This window comes from Rhipicephalus microplus, chromosome X (assembly GCF_043290135.1).
Source record: "Rhipicephalus microplus isolate Deutch F79 chromosome X, USDA_Rmic, whole genome shotgun sequence".
Taxonomy (NCBI): Eukaryota; Metazoa; Arthropoda; class Arachnida; order Ixodida; family Ixodidae; genus Rhipicephalus; species Rhipicephalus microplus.
Window position 1 is genome coordinate 53,014,256 of NC_134710.1, and position 16,810 is coordinate 53,031,065.

The 16,810-nt window shown below is 43.3% G+C and overlaps 1 protein-coding gene across 14 annotated transcripts in view; it reads left to right on the plus strand.

Moving 5' to 3' along the window:
* The window catches only part of LOC119176042 (uncharacterized), a 475,621-nt gene that overhangs the window by 352,894 nt on the left and 105,917 nt on the right, over positions 1-16,810 (plus strand). For 10 of the 14 annotated variants that reach the window (XM_075881071.1, XM_075881080.1, XM_075881083.1 and 7 more), the window contains 2 exons: positions 1,157-1,323; positions 15,862-16,628. The exons of 2 other annotated variants lie outside the window; for them this stretch is intronic. In XM_075881071.1, the coding sequence (XP_075737186.1) occupies positions 1,157-1,323; positions 15,862-16,628 (934 nt within the window). Of the gene's footprint in view, positions 1-1,156; positions 1,324-3,621; positions 3,705-5,123; positions 5,345-15,861; positions 16,629-16,810 lie in introns of those variants that run through there. 2 more of the 14 variants (XM_075881085.1, XM_075881084.1) reach the window with 2 other exon arrangements.

The following is a 16,810-nucleotide window of genomic DNA, read 5'->3' on the forward strand; positions in this document are numbered from 1 at the left end:
GCTCTCTGAGCCGACACCTGAGTATGCGGAGAATGCATGAGAAAAAGAAAAAAAAGACGCTGTTTCGCAAATTGGAGATTGTGCAGTTCGAGCCCTCTCACCCTTACCTTTTTCGAGCGTTTCATCCACCTCTCGCGTGGAGCCGTGAAGATCGCGAGGGAGAGAGGGGGCAAGTGCTGAAGTGTGCCTTCCAGCTCACGCGGGGTTTGATATATCTGAAGACAGGAAAAAATACCGCTCGATATCAAAGTGTGAATTTCCATACTTTTACAAACGAACTTCAAGGGGATAACTTGCGAGTTCGATATACTCGAACATTCGGGATATGTGGGTTCGATATAACCGTGTTCAACTTACATTGATTCCGGTCAAAACCACACCTTTGATTGCCTGCGACCGCCACCAAAAAGCATGAACAGTGGTTAAAGCCTAGCCTACGATCCGTCATGTGTCGGGAAGCTTGTACAAGACAACATGAAGATTAGGCGTCAAAAAGATGGCACTCAAGCACTGATCCAAGAGCAGCGTGCATGACACAATGTTTATGTTTGCGGCCAGGAAATAGATGGCGACAAAAGTCCTCTGAGCTTGTGCAATTCTGATATTGGCAGCAATGGCGAAAGCATGCGTTGGAAAACTGAACGCTTTAATGAGGTAGCAAACGTGATAACGACGATGCTTTTCCTAACAAGAAACTCAATTGGCATTTGACAAGGACGTGATGGCACGTTTCATGCGTAGGGCATGCAGCCGTCTAACGATAGGAGCCACGCCAGCGCGATGTGCAAATGTACTCTGAAACAAAGGCATCTGCCCTTTCCCACTACGTGACCCGTGAAGCTGGTGCAGTGCTGCCACTGTCTTTTTTCTTATTTTCTTCTCGCTTCAATTAATGTAAAAGGGGGTCAAAATACAATCGTATTGATACAGGACAGAACTACTGATCATGCCCAAGTTCAAGGTGCACTTATTATGCGTGTAAATAAAAAAAATTGATATCTTTCTACCAAAGTGGCAGTGCACCTACTATGCAAGTAAAAACGGTAGAGCCTACTTCTGGGCAGTTGTGTGAGCTGGAAAGCAAAAGTACAAGATTATTCCTTCGGTCTCTGTGAGCTCCACCTGTAAAATCAGATGAACCTGATGTTTCTTTCAGGAGAATGTTGATCCCTCTGATCTCCAAGATAAAGTTTTTGACTTTGATGAAGACAAGCGCTACCCTCAGTACATCCCCAAGAAAGGTGCATTTTACCAGCATGATGACCGAGTGGTAGGAGATGAAGATTCATCTGAGGTACCAGAAGAAAAAACTGAAGATGACACGTGAGTGCCACATGTTTGACGGGTTATTTTTTGCATGATCCTTTTATTGCTTATTCTGCAAGCCCTTAAAAGCAAGTCCTTGAAAGCTTTCTCTGTGTAATCAGTTGTGGGTGGATTTGCTGCCTTATCTTTCTTAACACACATTGCTGGGCTAGTCGGTTGGGGTTCATCATTCATAGGGATATAAAGTATCACAACAAGGACACCAAAAGAGAGACACACACACATTGCTAGCTTGCAACTAATGTTTTATTTGCAATCACATATGCTATTTGAACAATAAGTTTTAATAATCTACTGTTATTGTATAAATAGCTACAATGGTCTCCGCTACAATGGTCTAGTGGCTAAAGTATTCTGCTGCATTTCCAATGCAGGCACAAATGTTGTAGGCCCGTGTGCTCAGATTTGGGTGCACGTTAAAGAACCTCAGGTGGTCAAAATTTCCGGGGCCCTCCACGTAGGTGTCTCTCATAATCATATGGTGGTTTTGGAATGTTAAACCCCACATATCAATCAATCAATATCTAAGGGTGAAAGTGCTATGCTGATTGCGCCAAAATATGCCAATCTGACCTACCGCAACAAGCCACGCCTAAACGCCTATTAGCACGTGCAATGGCAATTTTAGTTGAGAGTTTCCTCATTGACCGAGCTACGCGCGTCGGCTACACAAAGGACACAACGGTGTCCATATCAAACGTCGTATTTCGGATCAGCATGAATTTTGCACCAGCTGAACGTATTGCGTGGTTCTTGTTAAAGTCGCGCTTGGGTGCATACCTTATCATGCGACTCTGCATATATTTTAACAGCCAAGCTGTCAGGCAAACTTTAAAGATGGCAGTGGTGCTGTAAAATACTTGCCGCACCAATGCTGAACAACTGCGAGCGCGTGCTATGCTCCGCAGTTGCTCAGCAATGGTGCGGCGAGTTTTTTTGCTATATAAGCTGAAAAAAAATGTCTGTGCCACCGGATAATTCATAATGTGTTAGTGGTCATAGCGCATGCGCTCCTTTCTATTTTTGCTACTGCACCATTACGCGTGTAACTCTGCCTTGAGAAAATTGCACCCGAATGACTGGTGACCATCTAGATAATCTTAGAACCTTTCGATGAGATTACACGGCCTCTAGCAATAAAGCTGGAATCTTCGATGGCACATGTGTAAGTGCTGATGCAACGGTCGATACTCTATGTTCACTGCTATCAGTCTGCAGCGTGTATTGCTTGTAGAGTGACATTCCGTTTTCCTGGCACAGGTTGGCCTAAATAAAAAGTTAAATCATGAAAACAGCGCCCGCTGCCTTCGTTGACATTATGAACTCGTGACAATGGGAAGGCTGACAGGTAACTCTTTTGGATCTGACATCTTGACACTGATAACTACAAGACGCTGGTGTAAAAAAAATTAAGTACGTACACTCCAAGGAGAAATGATCTTATCGCACAATCTCTTCCCGTTGAGAGCACACCAACATAGAAGAGTTTGCAAGCTGGACGCTGATGCTTGTCAATATCGCGCATGCCAGCTATTGCCAGAGTGCCTCAATTCACGAGCAGAGGTAAACGAGCGCATCGAGGCATTCTAGCTATCGCAACTACGTCTTTAGATAGAATCATTGTTCACGGCTGCTGCTCATCGAGCAACCCTCTGTTTCCCCCATGTCTTTTCATGCTTGTTGAAGATGGGCAGCGTGTTTCGTCTCTGTTCGAGCATTTGATGACAGTTTTAACACGCGGTGGTATGCTGACGCGTGCACCCTTTAAGAGGCGTAGATAGGTCATCTCGTTTAATCTCTGCTTGAGTAGCACTTATGACCTCAACTTGCACAATTTTACCTGCGGGTCCAACTCACGGTGCATGAGGAGTGGTAACAACTTGTAGTTTACGCAAAACATGGCGGCAATGGCAAAAACCCGTCGAGTGTCTATACAATTCCTAGCGTAATAAAAAAAATTCACTTAATTGTCTAGCAATAGCAGGGCGAACGCATCTCAAATTCCTCGTGATTCATGTGTCGGCTGTCGCACTTTAATGACTGGAACATAAGTTTTTTACATTTGTATAGAGCCCTATTGGTTTACTATTAAAATAACTTTGTTATATAGTAGCTCATCTCTAGTCTTGATTTGCTGTTCATTCCCCACAGGGGCATCTGCGGAAGCAGGCATTTGGTGTGTAGGAACACCACGGACCCGAGCTAGCGGGGGGTTTCGAACTCTCCCACGCCTAGCCTGGGGCATGGCTTTGCCGCGTCCGTGTATAGGGGGATCCGTGTGATTTAATCTTTCAGGCCCCCCGGCAGAGGCAACACACCCTTTTGGCCCAGGCTTCACGTAGACAGCATCCCTGAGCTGACCCACCCACGGGAAACCGGTAGTCGCCTTTTCCCATCTCTCTCTTCCTACACCTCCGTCTTTTTTTTCTTTCAATCTTTCCTGTCGTCTCCTCATTTCTGTTTACTTCCATCTTCCAGGTGGCAAGGGTTAACCTTGTGTATGTGCCTTGTCTTGGTCACATAATATTGGGTTATAGTGGCTTTGTACAGCTGGTGCTGGCATGCCTTTTTATCATTGTACTGCTGCGTCCCCATGTTGGGCTCAGTGGTGGGCAGCTGGCATGGCTGCCTATTTTATATATATTTTATGGCCTCTGTTCTATTGCCCAAACTGTCTGATTGCCCTCCCTTTAACAGAGTGTGCACCAAAGGAATGCTGAATGTCTTCCTAAAACACAGAGAAATCTTTCCGCACTTCCATGTGATTGACTGTGAAACACAAAACAACTCAAGAAAAATCGCTTCATTTCAAAAATCAAAATGCCTCAACAATACCCTCGGTACACGTTATCAGGCTAGTGGCAACCTTCTCGCAGTACAAAGCAAGGCGCAGTACGAAAATCTCTCAAAACTCACCTCTTTCGGAACCACACCTGTATCTGTCACAGAAGCCATTTTTCTGCAGAAGAAGCCATTTTTCATGGAATCTCAGAACCCTCCTGTAACCGATCGTGCCCTGAAAAGGCTTCGCATCGATGCGTCCTCTTTGTTTTTCTCCCAAAACCCTAAAAGTTTCCCAAGATACCATGTTCTTCAGTGTGAAGAAATATCAACTAAAGCCAGAGCAATATCACCTTTTTTCGTGGCCAAGTGCTTAAAAGACACCTTCGGGACCGGCTATTAAGGCACAAAGATGGCAAGTGAGGACAGTTTCCTCGAAATAAAAGACAAAGAGCAGTAAACAAACTTTCACACCTCGTAGCATTTGGAAATATCCCCGTATCAATTACTACACATGGTACTCTGAACACCGTGAAGCGCATAGCGTCCGATCAAGACCTTATGGCACTAAGCGAAGAGGAACTCCTTGACGGATGTAAAGACCAAGGCATAACACATGTACAGCGCATAAAAATCAGATGCAACAACACAAAAACCGTAACAAAGCACTTAGTACTTACTTTCAATTCAACCATTCTACCCCAGACATTCAAAACCGGCTACGTAAAACTTCGTGTGCGTCCGTGCGTTCCTAACCCGAGACATTGCTTTATCTGCCAGCGACTCGGACACCTGCCGAGATCAGTTTACTTGGGCTAAATGCCGCGTAACTTGTCACCGTACTGATGAGTGGGAATATGATGAGGTTCACTGTGCAAACTGCAAAGGCAGCCATGCCGCATACTCCAGAGTGTGCCAAGCCTGGAAAAGAGAAAAAAATTTATCACCATAAAAGTTAACGAAATTATAGCATTCCGTGAAGCACGACAGTGAGTCTCATCTTCTTTCGCACTGAGAACTTCCTTCACTGAAGTGGTACAACGAGGGGTGGCACCACAATGGCCCTTGGCGGCTACCTGTACCACGTCTAGGGTGCCCAGGTCAAAGCCACCTGCCCCTCTGGTGAGAGCAGCCAGCCCTGCCCCGCCCAAAGCCTACCAGTCCGCACCGGTGGCCTCTACAAGCCCTGGCACCAGCCAGAACAATGAGGAGACCAAAGAGGCCCCAACAACCTCCTCCTGGGTAATGGCATAGACTTCATCGACTGAGGCGATGTGTAAGCGACACTTAAATCGCTCTTTGGAGCGGGTGTTCAGTGCCTCACAGGAGGCTATGAACACCACTTCTATCCAAATGGCGCCAGTAGCGCCAAGGAGCGGCGACCTCTTGTCGACCGCTTCAAAAAAGACAAAACTCCAATTACAGGGCCTCACAAAGGCCCTGTAAAATTAACCAATATCAATCAGTTCTACACACAGCACTTTTTTCTAATTCATAATGGATAAAATCATTTAGTGGAATGTTAGTGGGCTACTCAGAAATCTAGGTGATGTACAAGAACTTCTCAGTAAGTTCAACCCAAAAGTTCTGTGTGTGCAAGAAACACATCTAACTCCTAAATACAGGAACTTTCTCCGCTAGTAGCTATTTTCTGGAAGGGCCGTGAAGATGCTGCTGTATTATCACGATAACTGATAAAGTGTGGCATGCCAGTAGATGAAGCTCCTGACAGCCCTTGAGGCAGTGACCACTCGAGGTGTACCTTTTTAACAAACTCATCACCTTATGATTTCTGTATATACCACCTCACCATCAGCTCAAAGGCGTGATTGGAATCATTATTAGATGATCTCCCAGAACCCTTTTTGATTTTAGGTGACTTTAACGCACTCAATTCCCTGTGGGGTGACGCTCGCGTGCGCTGCAATGTGCTGTGATGCTCGAGGACGTCTCAATGAACAGCTTCTTTATTCGTCTAGGTTATGTCTCTTAAACACAAAGGTGCCTACGTATTTTAGCCTCGCAAACAATTCATACTCCTCGATAGATCTAAGCATTTCATCACCATCACTTTTAGCCGATTTTAAATGGAATCGTCTTAAAAACCTTTGTGGGAGTGACCACTTCCCGATCATCTTGAGCGTGCCAAAGAAAAGCCGACTATCTTCGCAGGTTCCGAGTTGGAAGCTTGAATCAGCTGATTTGGAACAGTACCAAACTCTTACCCACATGACATGAACTGAGTTGTCTTCTCTGACCATAGATGACGCTGTCGGGTATTTTACAGCTTTTATTCTTGATGCCACATCTACGTGCATTAATCAAACGAGCAGAATGAGTTCTAAACGGCGAGTCTCACGGTGGAATAATGCCTGTAGGAAAGCTCGGATGAATCAGAACAAAGTGTGCGCATCGCTCTGTGATGTTCCAACAGTAGAAAACCTGGAAAATTTTAAGCAGGTCAAGTCGAAGGCAAGGAGAACATGCAGACAAACCAGACAAGAGAGCTGGACAAAGTTTTTTACGAGCATCAATTCGTACACAAATGAGAAAAAAGTGTGGAACAAAGTCCAGAAATTTAAAGGCCAACAAACATATTCTCTCCCATTAGTAAATACCCTCGGAGAAAGCTTGGAGGAGCAAGCCAACTTTTTTGGTTCACAATTCGAAAATATATCGAGCTCCTCACACTACTCTGACGCATTCCAAAAATACAAAGCACAGTTGGAACAAAACCTAGAAAGGAAATCTAAAAAAATCAAAGCTTATAGTGAGCCATTCTGCTTAGCAGAATTCCAGAGAGCACTGAACTGTTGCAACACACCTTGCCCAGGTCCTGACACCATACTGTATGAGATGTTGGAGCAACTACCCTGCGAAACACAAAAAACTCTTTTTTCTCTTTATAACCTTATCTGGTTTTCTGGTGTGATCCCCTCTTCTTAGAAGGAAGCTGTGATAATTCCAATTTAAGCAATGTAAGGATCTGTCGTCTGCATCAAATTACAAGCCTATAGCATTAACGAGTTGCATCTGTAAAGTTTTCGAAAAAATGATTAATTGCCACCTACTCCACTTCCTAGAATCAAACAAACTGCTAGACCCATACCAGTGCGGGTTTAGAGAAGACCGATCCACCACCGATCATCTCGTACGGATTGAGACACGCATACGTGAAGCCTTTGTCCATAGCCAGCTTTTTCTATCTGTATTCCTTGACATGGAAAAGGCCTATGAAATAGCGTGGAGGTTTGGGATATTGAGAGACCTTTCGCATATGGGTATACGTGGTAATATGTTCAGTAACAATAAATTTACCTGTATGATCGCATATTCCAAATTCGACTCGGCAATGTCTTGTCCCGAACATTTGTACAGGAAACCGGAGTACCACAGGGTGCGGTACTGAGCTGCACACTCTTTATTATGAAAATGAACTCTCTCCGTCAGTACATACCCCATAACATATTTTACTCCACATAAGTTGATGACATCTAGATAGCTTTTAAATCGTGTTCCCTCCACAATTGTGAGCGACAGGTCTAGCTTGCTATAAACAAAGGGTCCAAATGGGTTGATGAAAATGGGTTCAAAGTCAACCCACAAAAAAGCACATGTGTCCTGTTCACACGGAAAAGAGGCTTACGCCCTGATCCTCAGATTGTCACGAAAGGTGAACGTCTGCCCGTAAACACAGAACATAAGTTCCTAGGTATAATCTTGGATGCAAAACTAACATTCGTATCAGACATCAAACACCTTAAAAATTAATGCATGAAAATAATGAATATCCTGAAGTTACTGTCGCACAAATCCTGGGGCAGTGACAGAGAGTGCCTCATGAATCTGTACAAAAGCCTGGTACCTTCACGTCTTGACTATGGGGCAATAGTATATAAGTCAGCCTGTGTGGTGAACAACCTAGCTGTGACAAATTTGGTGAAGCACTTATTTCTCCACATCCTTGTCCAGTTGTCCAGTACAGCGAGTTTGATGCTATCAGAAAAAAAAAAACATTTTTTACTTCCGTATCGATAGCAGCTTTCACTGCACCCTTCTATATTTATAGGTAGGGATGCTCTGTTTAAACAAAAATCATTGTTGGCATCTTTAAAAGAAGTACATAGTTTTAACACTATATTTCGAGGTGACCTGTAGCACGGCCTCCATCCGAAGGTTGCTCTTGCAGTAGCCGCATAGACAGCACCCTGCCTCGCAGCTCTTGTGTTTAAGGGCACTGATGAGGCAAATGTGCTAATTAAGATCTCAGTCCCAAAGTTTTGCTTATTTTTTTACTATAAGTATTGCCATTAGTCTTTAGTTATTTATTTCACCTCACTAACATGGTTTTAAGATATTATGTTTTATCCGTCTTAAGACGAGCAATTTCAGGCCCCTATACAGCCCTGTAGCATCATCTTAGTTGATATACTGCACATGTCATTGTTACATTGCAAATGTTTGCCACTCTTTCACCTTTTTCCATGGCGCTCTTTGGCCAAGACATGGCCCTTGCACCATTAAAACCTACATATCATCATCAAAGAACCAACATACTTTAGCCTCGCCAACAAAAGCTACTCATGCATAGATCTCAGCATTTGCTCCCCATCGCTTCTAATCCTGCTACAATAGAAAGTGATCAACAATCTTTTTGGAAATGACCACTTTACGATCATTCTAAGTACACATATAGACAAAGGTCTTCCACATGCTCCCAGATGGCAGACAGACAAAGCGGACTGGGAAAAGTTCAAAAAAGCTACTTGCTTAAATTGGTCGGACATATGTCAATTAAGTATAGATGCAGCTGTAGACTTTTTGACAGCACTTTTTATTGATGCCAGAACAAGAATATCCCTTAAACTGGAAGAACCACCAGGCGATACGTCCCTTGATGAAACAGTGAAAGTCAGAATGCACGTAGAAAGCAAAATAAAGCAGGAAAGCTGCTTCAAGACTCTCTGACAGCAGAAAACCATACAAATTTTAAAAACATAAAATTAAAAAACATAAAGGAAGGAGGATGCGCCACCAGCCAAGAAGGGAAAGTTGGCACAACGTTATATCGGGCATCAATTCATATACTCAGGAGGCTAAAGTATGGAACATGGTTAGAAGAATAGCAGGAAGACAAGTACATTCAATTCCTCTCATTAACACACAAGGTGACAGCTTAGAAGATCAAGCACACTTCCTCGGCACACACTTCGTACAATTGTTCAGCTCTTCGCACTATAGTGAAGCCTTCCAAAGATCCAAAAGGAGAATTGAAAAGTAAAAACTAGAAAACAAAACATGACGCATGCAACCTAGCTTTCAGCTTAGCCGAGCTCCAAACATCACTAAACTCCTGCAGTCATTCCGCCACTGGTTCCGATCCTGTAGTGTACGAAATGTTGGAAAACCTACCAATTGAAATGCAAAAAACCCTACTTTGCTTGTACAACGCTATCTGATTTTCTGGCGCTATCCGTACTTCCTGGAAAGAGGCTATAATTATTCCCATTTCGAAAGAGGGAAAGGACCTTTCCTCAGTTTCGAGTTATAGGCCTATTGCACTTCCAAGCTGCTTGTGTAAACTTTTCAAAAAATGATAAACTGCCAACTTGTACATGTCCTTGAAACAAACAATTCGCTGGACCCATTTCAGTGCGAATTTTGAGAGGGTAGATCCACCACTGACCATCTTGTTCGTATGGAGGCACAGATCAGAGGCGCTTTCGTCCACAGAAATATTTTTTCTTTGTGTTCCTCGATATCGAAAAGGCTTACGATACAACATGGCACTTTGGAATAGTAAGAGACCTGTACCACCTTGGCGTGCGTGGCAGAATGTTTAGCATAATCCAAAGTTACTTGTCAAATCGGACATTCTCTGTCCGAGTGGACAGTGTTCTCTCCCAATCATTTGTCCAAAACACAGGAGTTCCGCAAGGTGGTGTACTATCGCGCTCGGTATGAGCTACATCACGCGAGATTGTGGCTGAGTGTGCCTGCAAGTTTGGACAGTAGCGCCGATGGTGACATTTTTTCAAGTTACCAGGAGAGAGTTTGGCTTATCCAGCAAATGTACATCACCGCCACATGCTTGCTTTCACCCTCGCCCTTCTTTGTTTGAAAGAACCTTTTGCTCTTCGTTTTGTTCGCTGATACTGTTTTTACTGAAAAAAATTTTGAGCACAATGCAGTGACTTCACCGCCCACAAAACATGTCGTGCGAATCTTATCAAAGTTTAAGCGTAAACTTCGTGCAAGATTGGATGTGAAAGTACTATTTTACTTGAATTGCGTACTTTCAAAATTTGTCATGCTTCTCTAGAAATCAAAGAGCCGGTGACGACTCGGGCTGGGCAGTATTTTCAGTAATAATTTTTAGCTGAGCTGTGCTGTCAATCCCTAACGTGTTGTTATTACTACCGTTTCGGTAATTGCTAGCAGCATTTATTCTGTGGGCGCGGCAGCTGTTCCATTGCTTGTTTTTGTATTTACACTAATAATACATTTTAATAACACTAGTTATTAATATATACCACTCTCCAGTCAGTTTGCTAAGAAAATGGGGAGGCAGCAAGTACTTTTCATGAATACGTCAACATGAGATCGTGTTCAGTGTTCTCGAATAATAAACTTTCCTGGCTTTCAAAAATAACTTTTAATATTCATAAGTGTTGCCTGAAATGGCGAAGGAAAGTCAATTTCTCGCAGTCAAAGAAATTAGGAGCATAATAATACCACGAGTACTGTGAAAAGGCAGAATTCTGCACAAAATTAAATAAGATAAAGTTACACTAAAATACATAAGAAGCCACTTTATGGGAATTTCTATTCCGGAAAGTAACTTCCTGTATAGTGCTTGGTTGCGGACCCAATGCTGAACGGCTGCTGATGAACCGATGACGTGTCTGCACTGATAGTATTAAGATGCAAAAATGCGACTGACAGGAACTGAAAGTAGATAAAGCGGTCGCCACGCCTCAGTAGGGGGTCATGGCCCCTTGCACGGTAATCACATCCTGAATTCTGGATGGTAGTGACACATACAAATTGTCAATGAAACTGCGTTCGTTTTGAAGGCGAATAAATTCTTCTTCGACAGCGCTTCATAGCTCATCGGCGGATGAACTGTGTGACACTCTTCTACACAGCCTAGCCTTCATTCTGCCCCATACGGCCTCAATGATGCTACTTCTTGCATAAAGAGGGGGTCGTAGCGGCCATTCATAGGGCACCAGACACGTTGCTTTTGGTCCCAGTGTGTGGTGAACGTGAGCTCGTCAGAAAAAAGTACTGTTTTCCAGTCGTCCATCGTCCAAGAAGCATGTTCTTTTGCGAAGTTAAGGCGCACCGTTCTTTTAGACAAGGAGAGGCGCGGCTTCTGGGCCACAACGTAGCTCTTTAGTTTACCTTTTGCTAGCCGCCGTTTTATGGTCGATGAGCTTGCGGAAACTCCAGCGGCCACAGCCATTTCTGGCAGTACTGAAGGGGCTTGCTTTCGCGGCATTGCGGATGTCGGCATCCTGAGCAGCAGTCATTGCACGAGGGTGTTTATGTGGTGCATTGCTGATGCGGTCTTCTTTCTTGTAAGTTTGGATAGTGCGATTTACAGTCTTATTAGACCTCTCTGTCATCCCTGCTATTTAGTGTTGAGAGTACTGCTTCTAGGACAATTAAACTATCCACAGGCGCACACTGTTAGGCACTCGGGACATTTTCAAATGTGATAATGCATTCCAGTGTTTCACAGTGCGCGCTAGACACTGCTACTTTCACATAATACGGTAAGTAGCACATTAGCCTGAAATTCCCAATTGAATAAAATGAAGCAAACAAAAAGAGCAAGGCTAGATATCACATATTTTGTGAAGCTCGGCTTGTCGAGCAGCTCAAAATTTGGTCGTCAAGACACGGTGGCAGTTATCATTTTTGAAACTGATATCACCGCAGGGTCAAACGAGGGTGAGCGTGAAAACAAATAGGGGCGATGTGTATTTGCACTAACAGCCAAACCTTCTCTCGATAGCTCGAAAACATGTCATGATTGGCGCTACTGTACAACCTTGCAGCGCGCTCAGCCACGCGCTCGGGTGGTGTAGCTCATACTGAGCACGATAGTACTTAGCTGCACACTTTTTATTATCAATATAAATTCTTTGTGCTTGTCTATTCCTCAAAATATGTTTTACTGCGCATATGGCGAGGACATGCAGCTTGGTTTTAAGTATTGTGGTCTGCCCATGTATGAGCGGCAGGTTCAGCTTGGTTTGAACAAAGTCTCCAATTGGGCAGAAGAAAACGGGTTCCGACTGAATGCACAGAAAAGCAAGTGTGTTTTGTTCACCAGGAAGAGAGGCGTCCATTTCGAACCCGTTATTCAACTACATGGGCAACGTCTTTGTGTTTATACTGAACACAAAATCTTAAGCCTAATCTTGGACACCAAGCTAACCTTCATACCACACATCAAGTATCTAAAAAACAAGTGCATAAAAGCCATGAATGTTCTAAAAGTGTTGTCACGCACTATGTGGGGAAGTGACAAGAAGTGTCTGATCAAATTGTATACAAGCCTCATACGTGCTCGCCTAGATTATAGGGCAATAGCATATCAGTCTGTGACACCTACTGCCTCTAAAATGCTTGACCCTGTTCATCATCTAGGCATCCGTCTCTCTACGGGTGCTTTTCCCACTAGCCTTGTGGAAAGCCTGTACGTGGAATCAAACAAATGGTCGCTCCAACTACAGAGACGTTACATGTCTTATAAATATTATCTTAAAGGGAGATGGGGGCCGAAAAACACGAGTTTTTTTCAAACTTATTGATTTTTCATTTTCGCCTGTTATAAAATTGGTACCTCTACTGTTCTGGAAAAAAAATATATATATCAAGACCTAATCGAAAATGCTTTAAAATTGCGTTTAAAGAGCACAAGGTGCCTTTAAACTAGTGTATTTTCTAGTGTATTTATCTCTGTTATGAATGAAAAAAGCCATTGTTCGCGTGTGGAAGCAGCTGTGGTGCCACACTCTGTAGTAATAGGCTATGAGCAGCTGGTCGGATTTGCAGCAGTTTTTGGCTTGCAAAAGTGAATGCATCAAAAGTCATCCACAGCCATCAGCCAAAAATTTTGTGATGCGGCAATGGATGAGTCAGTGCCAATCTCTCGAAGTCGAAGGAGCTCACAGTGAGCAAGCTTAGGGGGTATGACATTGCCATTATGCACCACGGTATGTGACACAAACGTGGCCGCAAAATGACATCGGCACTGTTGTGTCCCTCGACACTGGACTAAGTTTAGATTTCGCAGTCCTGTCGAACTTCTTTCTAGCTTGCCGTTGGCACAAAGCTCTGCCAGATGGAGTGGAAGAAGTTTGACAAGTGTTTCATGGCCCTGTCTGTGAGCAAAATGTTTGTGAGGAGTCGGCTCGAAAAAGCTCAGAAAGACAAACTCATGGTGCTGGCGTGTTTTAGAGGCAGTGGCCACTACAAGAAGGACTGTTATTTTTGGTGTGCAAATTTCATCGAATTTATAGACATCTTTCATAAATAAAAAGTCAATTTTAACTTTAAAACCAAATCCAAACTTTTGTCATTTTTTCCAATGTGTGCTTCCTTTTTCGGGCACTTCTAGTGAGCGGATCTGTATTAAATTTTGTCCAAATTTTTTCCAAAGTATGACAAATACAACTATCTTGTTTATATTTCAATATTTTATTTTATACTAAAAAGTTTATGTAAACTTTTGCTATGGTAGGTGAAATATGGCCTTTTTATTATGTCTATTATCTTTTCATGAATATAACGTATTTTGTATGTGCTTCTTAATTAGTTATTTTTATTCTACACTTTATTTGAAACATTATTAACTATGAATGGCAAAAAAGTCACGGAAGTTTATGGAAGTAAAAGGTTTAAGGTTCTCACTTTGTCATATTGCAGAGCTAAACGTAAGGAACTTGCAAGAAAACTAATTATATATTTTAAGTCAGCATAAAAAGTTCTATAAACAGCTCAAGCTTCATTGCTCTAGGGTGAATATTAAAAAAAAGTGTCTTTGAGTACAGCATATCCCTTTAATATGAATGCGGACAAGGAACATCCTTCACATTCTACAATTAACGACATGTCAAGCCTTGCTGTGTTTGAGAAACAACCTTCTATGAGACAGCCGTACTCACTGTGTGTGAGGGGCCTAGCGAAGAAAACTCGCATGCCACTTGAACACCGTTTGATGGCTCCTGCAGTATGCCTGCCACCGTGGAAGTGGCAGGCGATAGATTGGGACATGTCTTTCTTGGAGGTTATGAAGCATGCACCAATTGCACATATTCAGACATATTTCCTAGAACTGCAACAAAAATACACATGTCCTGAGTTCTTTACGTATGCCTCAAAGACCAACACTTCTGTCTCGTACGCAGCTGTTGGCCCATCCTTTTCGGAAGCCGACGTTCTGCACTTTGATTCACCCATTTTCACCAGCGACGCTTATGCAATACTTGCGGCCGTTAAACACGATAAACAAATAAAACTACAAAAGGCAATTATATATACAGATTCCCTAAGCATAGTAAAAGCCCTGAAAACTTTATAAAAAGCACAAAAACCTGTCCTTGTCTCGCTTTATTCATTCTTATACACAATTTACTCATCCAAGCAGCATGCTGTAGTCTTCTGGGTACCAGGACACCGTGAAATACAAGGCAACGTTCTGGTGGACCAGCTAGCTGGATCCGCCAACAAAACCACTACCAATACATCGATACCAGTTCCTGCACTCGACTTGAAATCTTTTCTAAAATTAGAGCTCAGGGGTTATTGGCAGAAAATATGGGACTTCATCCAGCAATGTTCGTTAGTAGGGAACCACTTTTCACACATAAATCATTGTTTGCTTTTCTGAGAGAACTATGTATCTTTCTTGTGATACACCTGAGTATTCTGCAGCACGACCTCTCTAGAGAGGTCTCCGCTGTGGCGGCTACACTGAACAAAGCACTTCCCTCATGGCCCTTGGACGCAAGGATGCGAACAATCGAGGCACTTATGCTAGTGCCATACATGTTCATCACGGTTTTCGATGACACAAACTTTTGTCATTTATTGATACTGCACTCATTTCACGACGTCGTCATGATTTTGTTACTTCTATGTTTTTACCCACCTTAGCGCCAGGAATTTTAAGGCCCTTATACAGCCACTAGTCACAATCATTGTTCACATCTCTAGTCCAATAACTGGCGCTCTTTGCCCATCAAATGGCCCTTGCGCCAAAAAACACCAAATATCATCAGGTGCTGTTCATAATAGATGCATTGTTTTATTACATTTTGAACCTTGCAACATTTTAACGCCAAATTTTTTCATTCATCTGAGGTCTAGAATGCCACCTATGTTTTTTATTTAGTTGCAGGGCTTTCACATTTGACTTTCTAAGGTTTAATATATATGAATTTCGGGTAAATTTGGTCACTTGATCAGCATTGCATGCTTAGTGAAAACCACTGAAATTTTTTGTGTTGACCAGAATGCAAAAATTTAATTCAATAATTTAATAAATCTGCTCCAAAACTGAATTTCGATGCTCCAGAACACACCTTTGGCAGCCACAGAGCAGCTCCAAAACTCCTTTTTTATTGCTCCAAAGCTGTTCCAAAACCACATTATTACTGCTCCCAAAGCTGCTCCAAAAAGACTGAAGCCCGCTTCCACCATGCATATCTTGCAAGTTATGTTCCTTTTTTATGGCAGGGGCTCTCTCCGACCAAAGAAGCTCTGGCATGAAGAAGGTGTTTGGGACCATGACATGTATAGCGAGGAGGAGCAGGGACCTAAATCAAGTGAGGAGCTTGTGAGAATATATGGCTACGATATTCGTTCAGAACCGACGCCTCCTAGAGCTCGAAGATGGAGGCGCTATGGCCGTGGCCCTAAGATATATGAGCGCAGCTGGGAAAATGAAGAAACTTACACCCTCCGGTCAAGGTCAGGACGCGGTGGAGGAGCACGTGGTGGTCGAGAAACCAGGGGTGGAAGCCTGGTTGAAAACCCCCAATTCCACGATGAGGACTTCCCCGACCTTCACTCGAAGCCCTCTGAAAATACCGCCACAATGCAGCTGAACAGGGCAGAAGTAAAGTCGTCAGCCAAGCCTGCAGGGTTCAAAGGCTCAGACTTGACAGGAAGCAACAGTTCTCAAGAGAAGAAATGGGACAATACAGTGAAAGGTTCTGGAATGACCCACTGGGGTTGGGGCAAGCGTCCTTCTCTACCTCCCAGGGCAGTACAAGATGCACCACCAAAGCAGCAGGACAGCAACGTTAAGGAGGATGTACCCCTAGGGCATCGTGTCAGCAGCCCTGCACCACAGTCACCAATGATGACTGTTGAAGCGCCTCAAGTTTCACCTAGTGCTGGCAAAAGTCAACCTATTCAGCATCTGCTGAGCAAGCATGATCAAAGCAAAAAGGAGTATGAGGCACTCAAGAAGTTTGCTGCTAAAGGAGAGCTTCAGGATGGTAAGACCAAAATCTTTATTCACTTACGTAGTGCATGTGAAATTCCGTTTTCGTGAGTTTTTTTATGGGGCTCGGCATTCCCGCCAAGTTTTGCATTTCAGTGTGTTACTGTCATAACAAAGCAGATGCAGAAAGAAGGGACTAAAATAGACTCTGTATCCACAAAGGTGGACACAATTTTA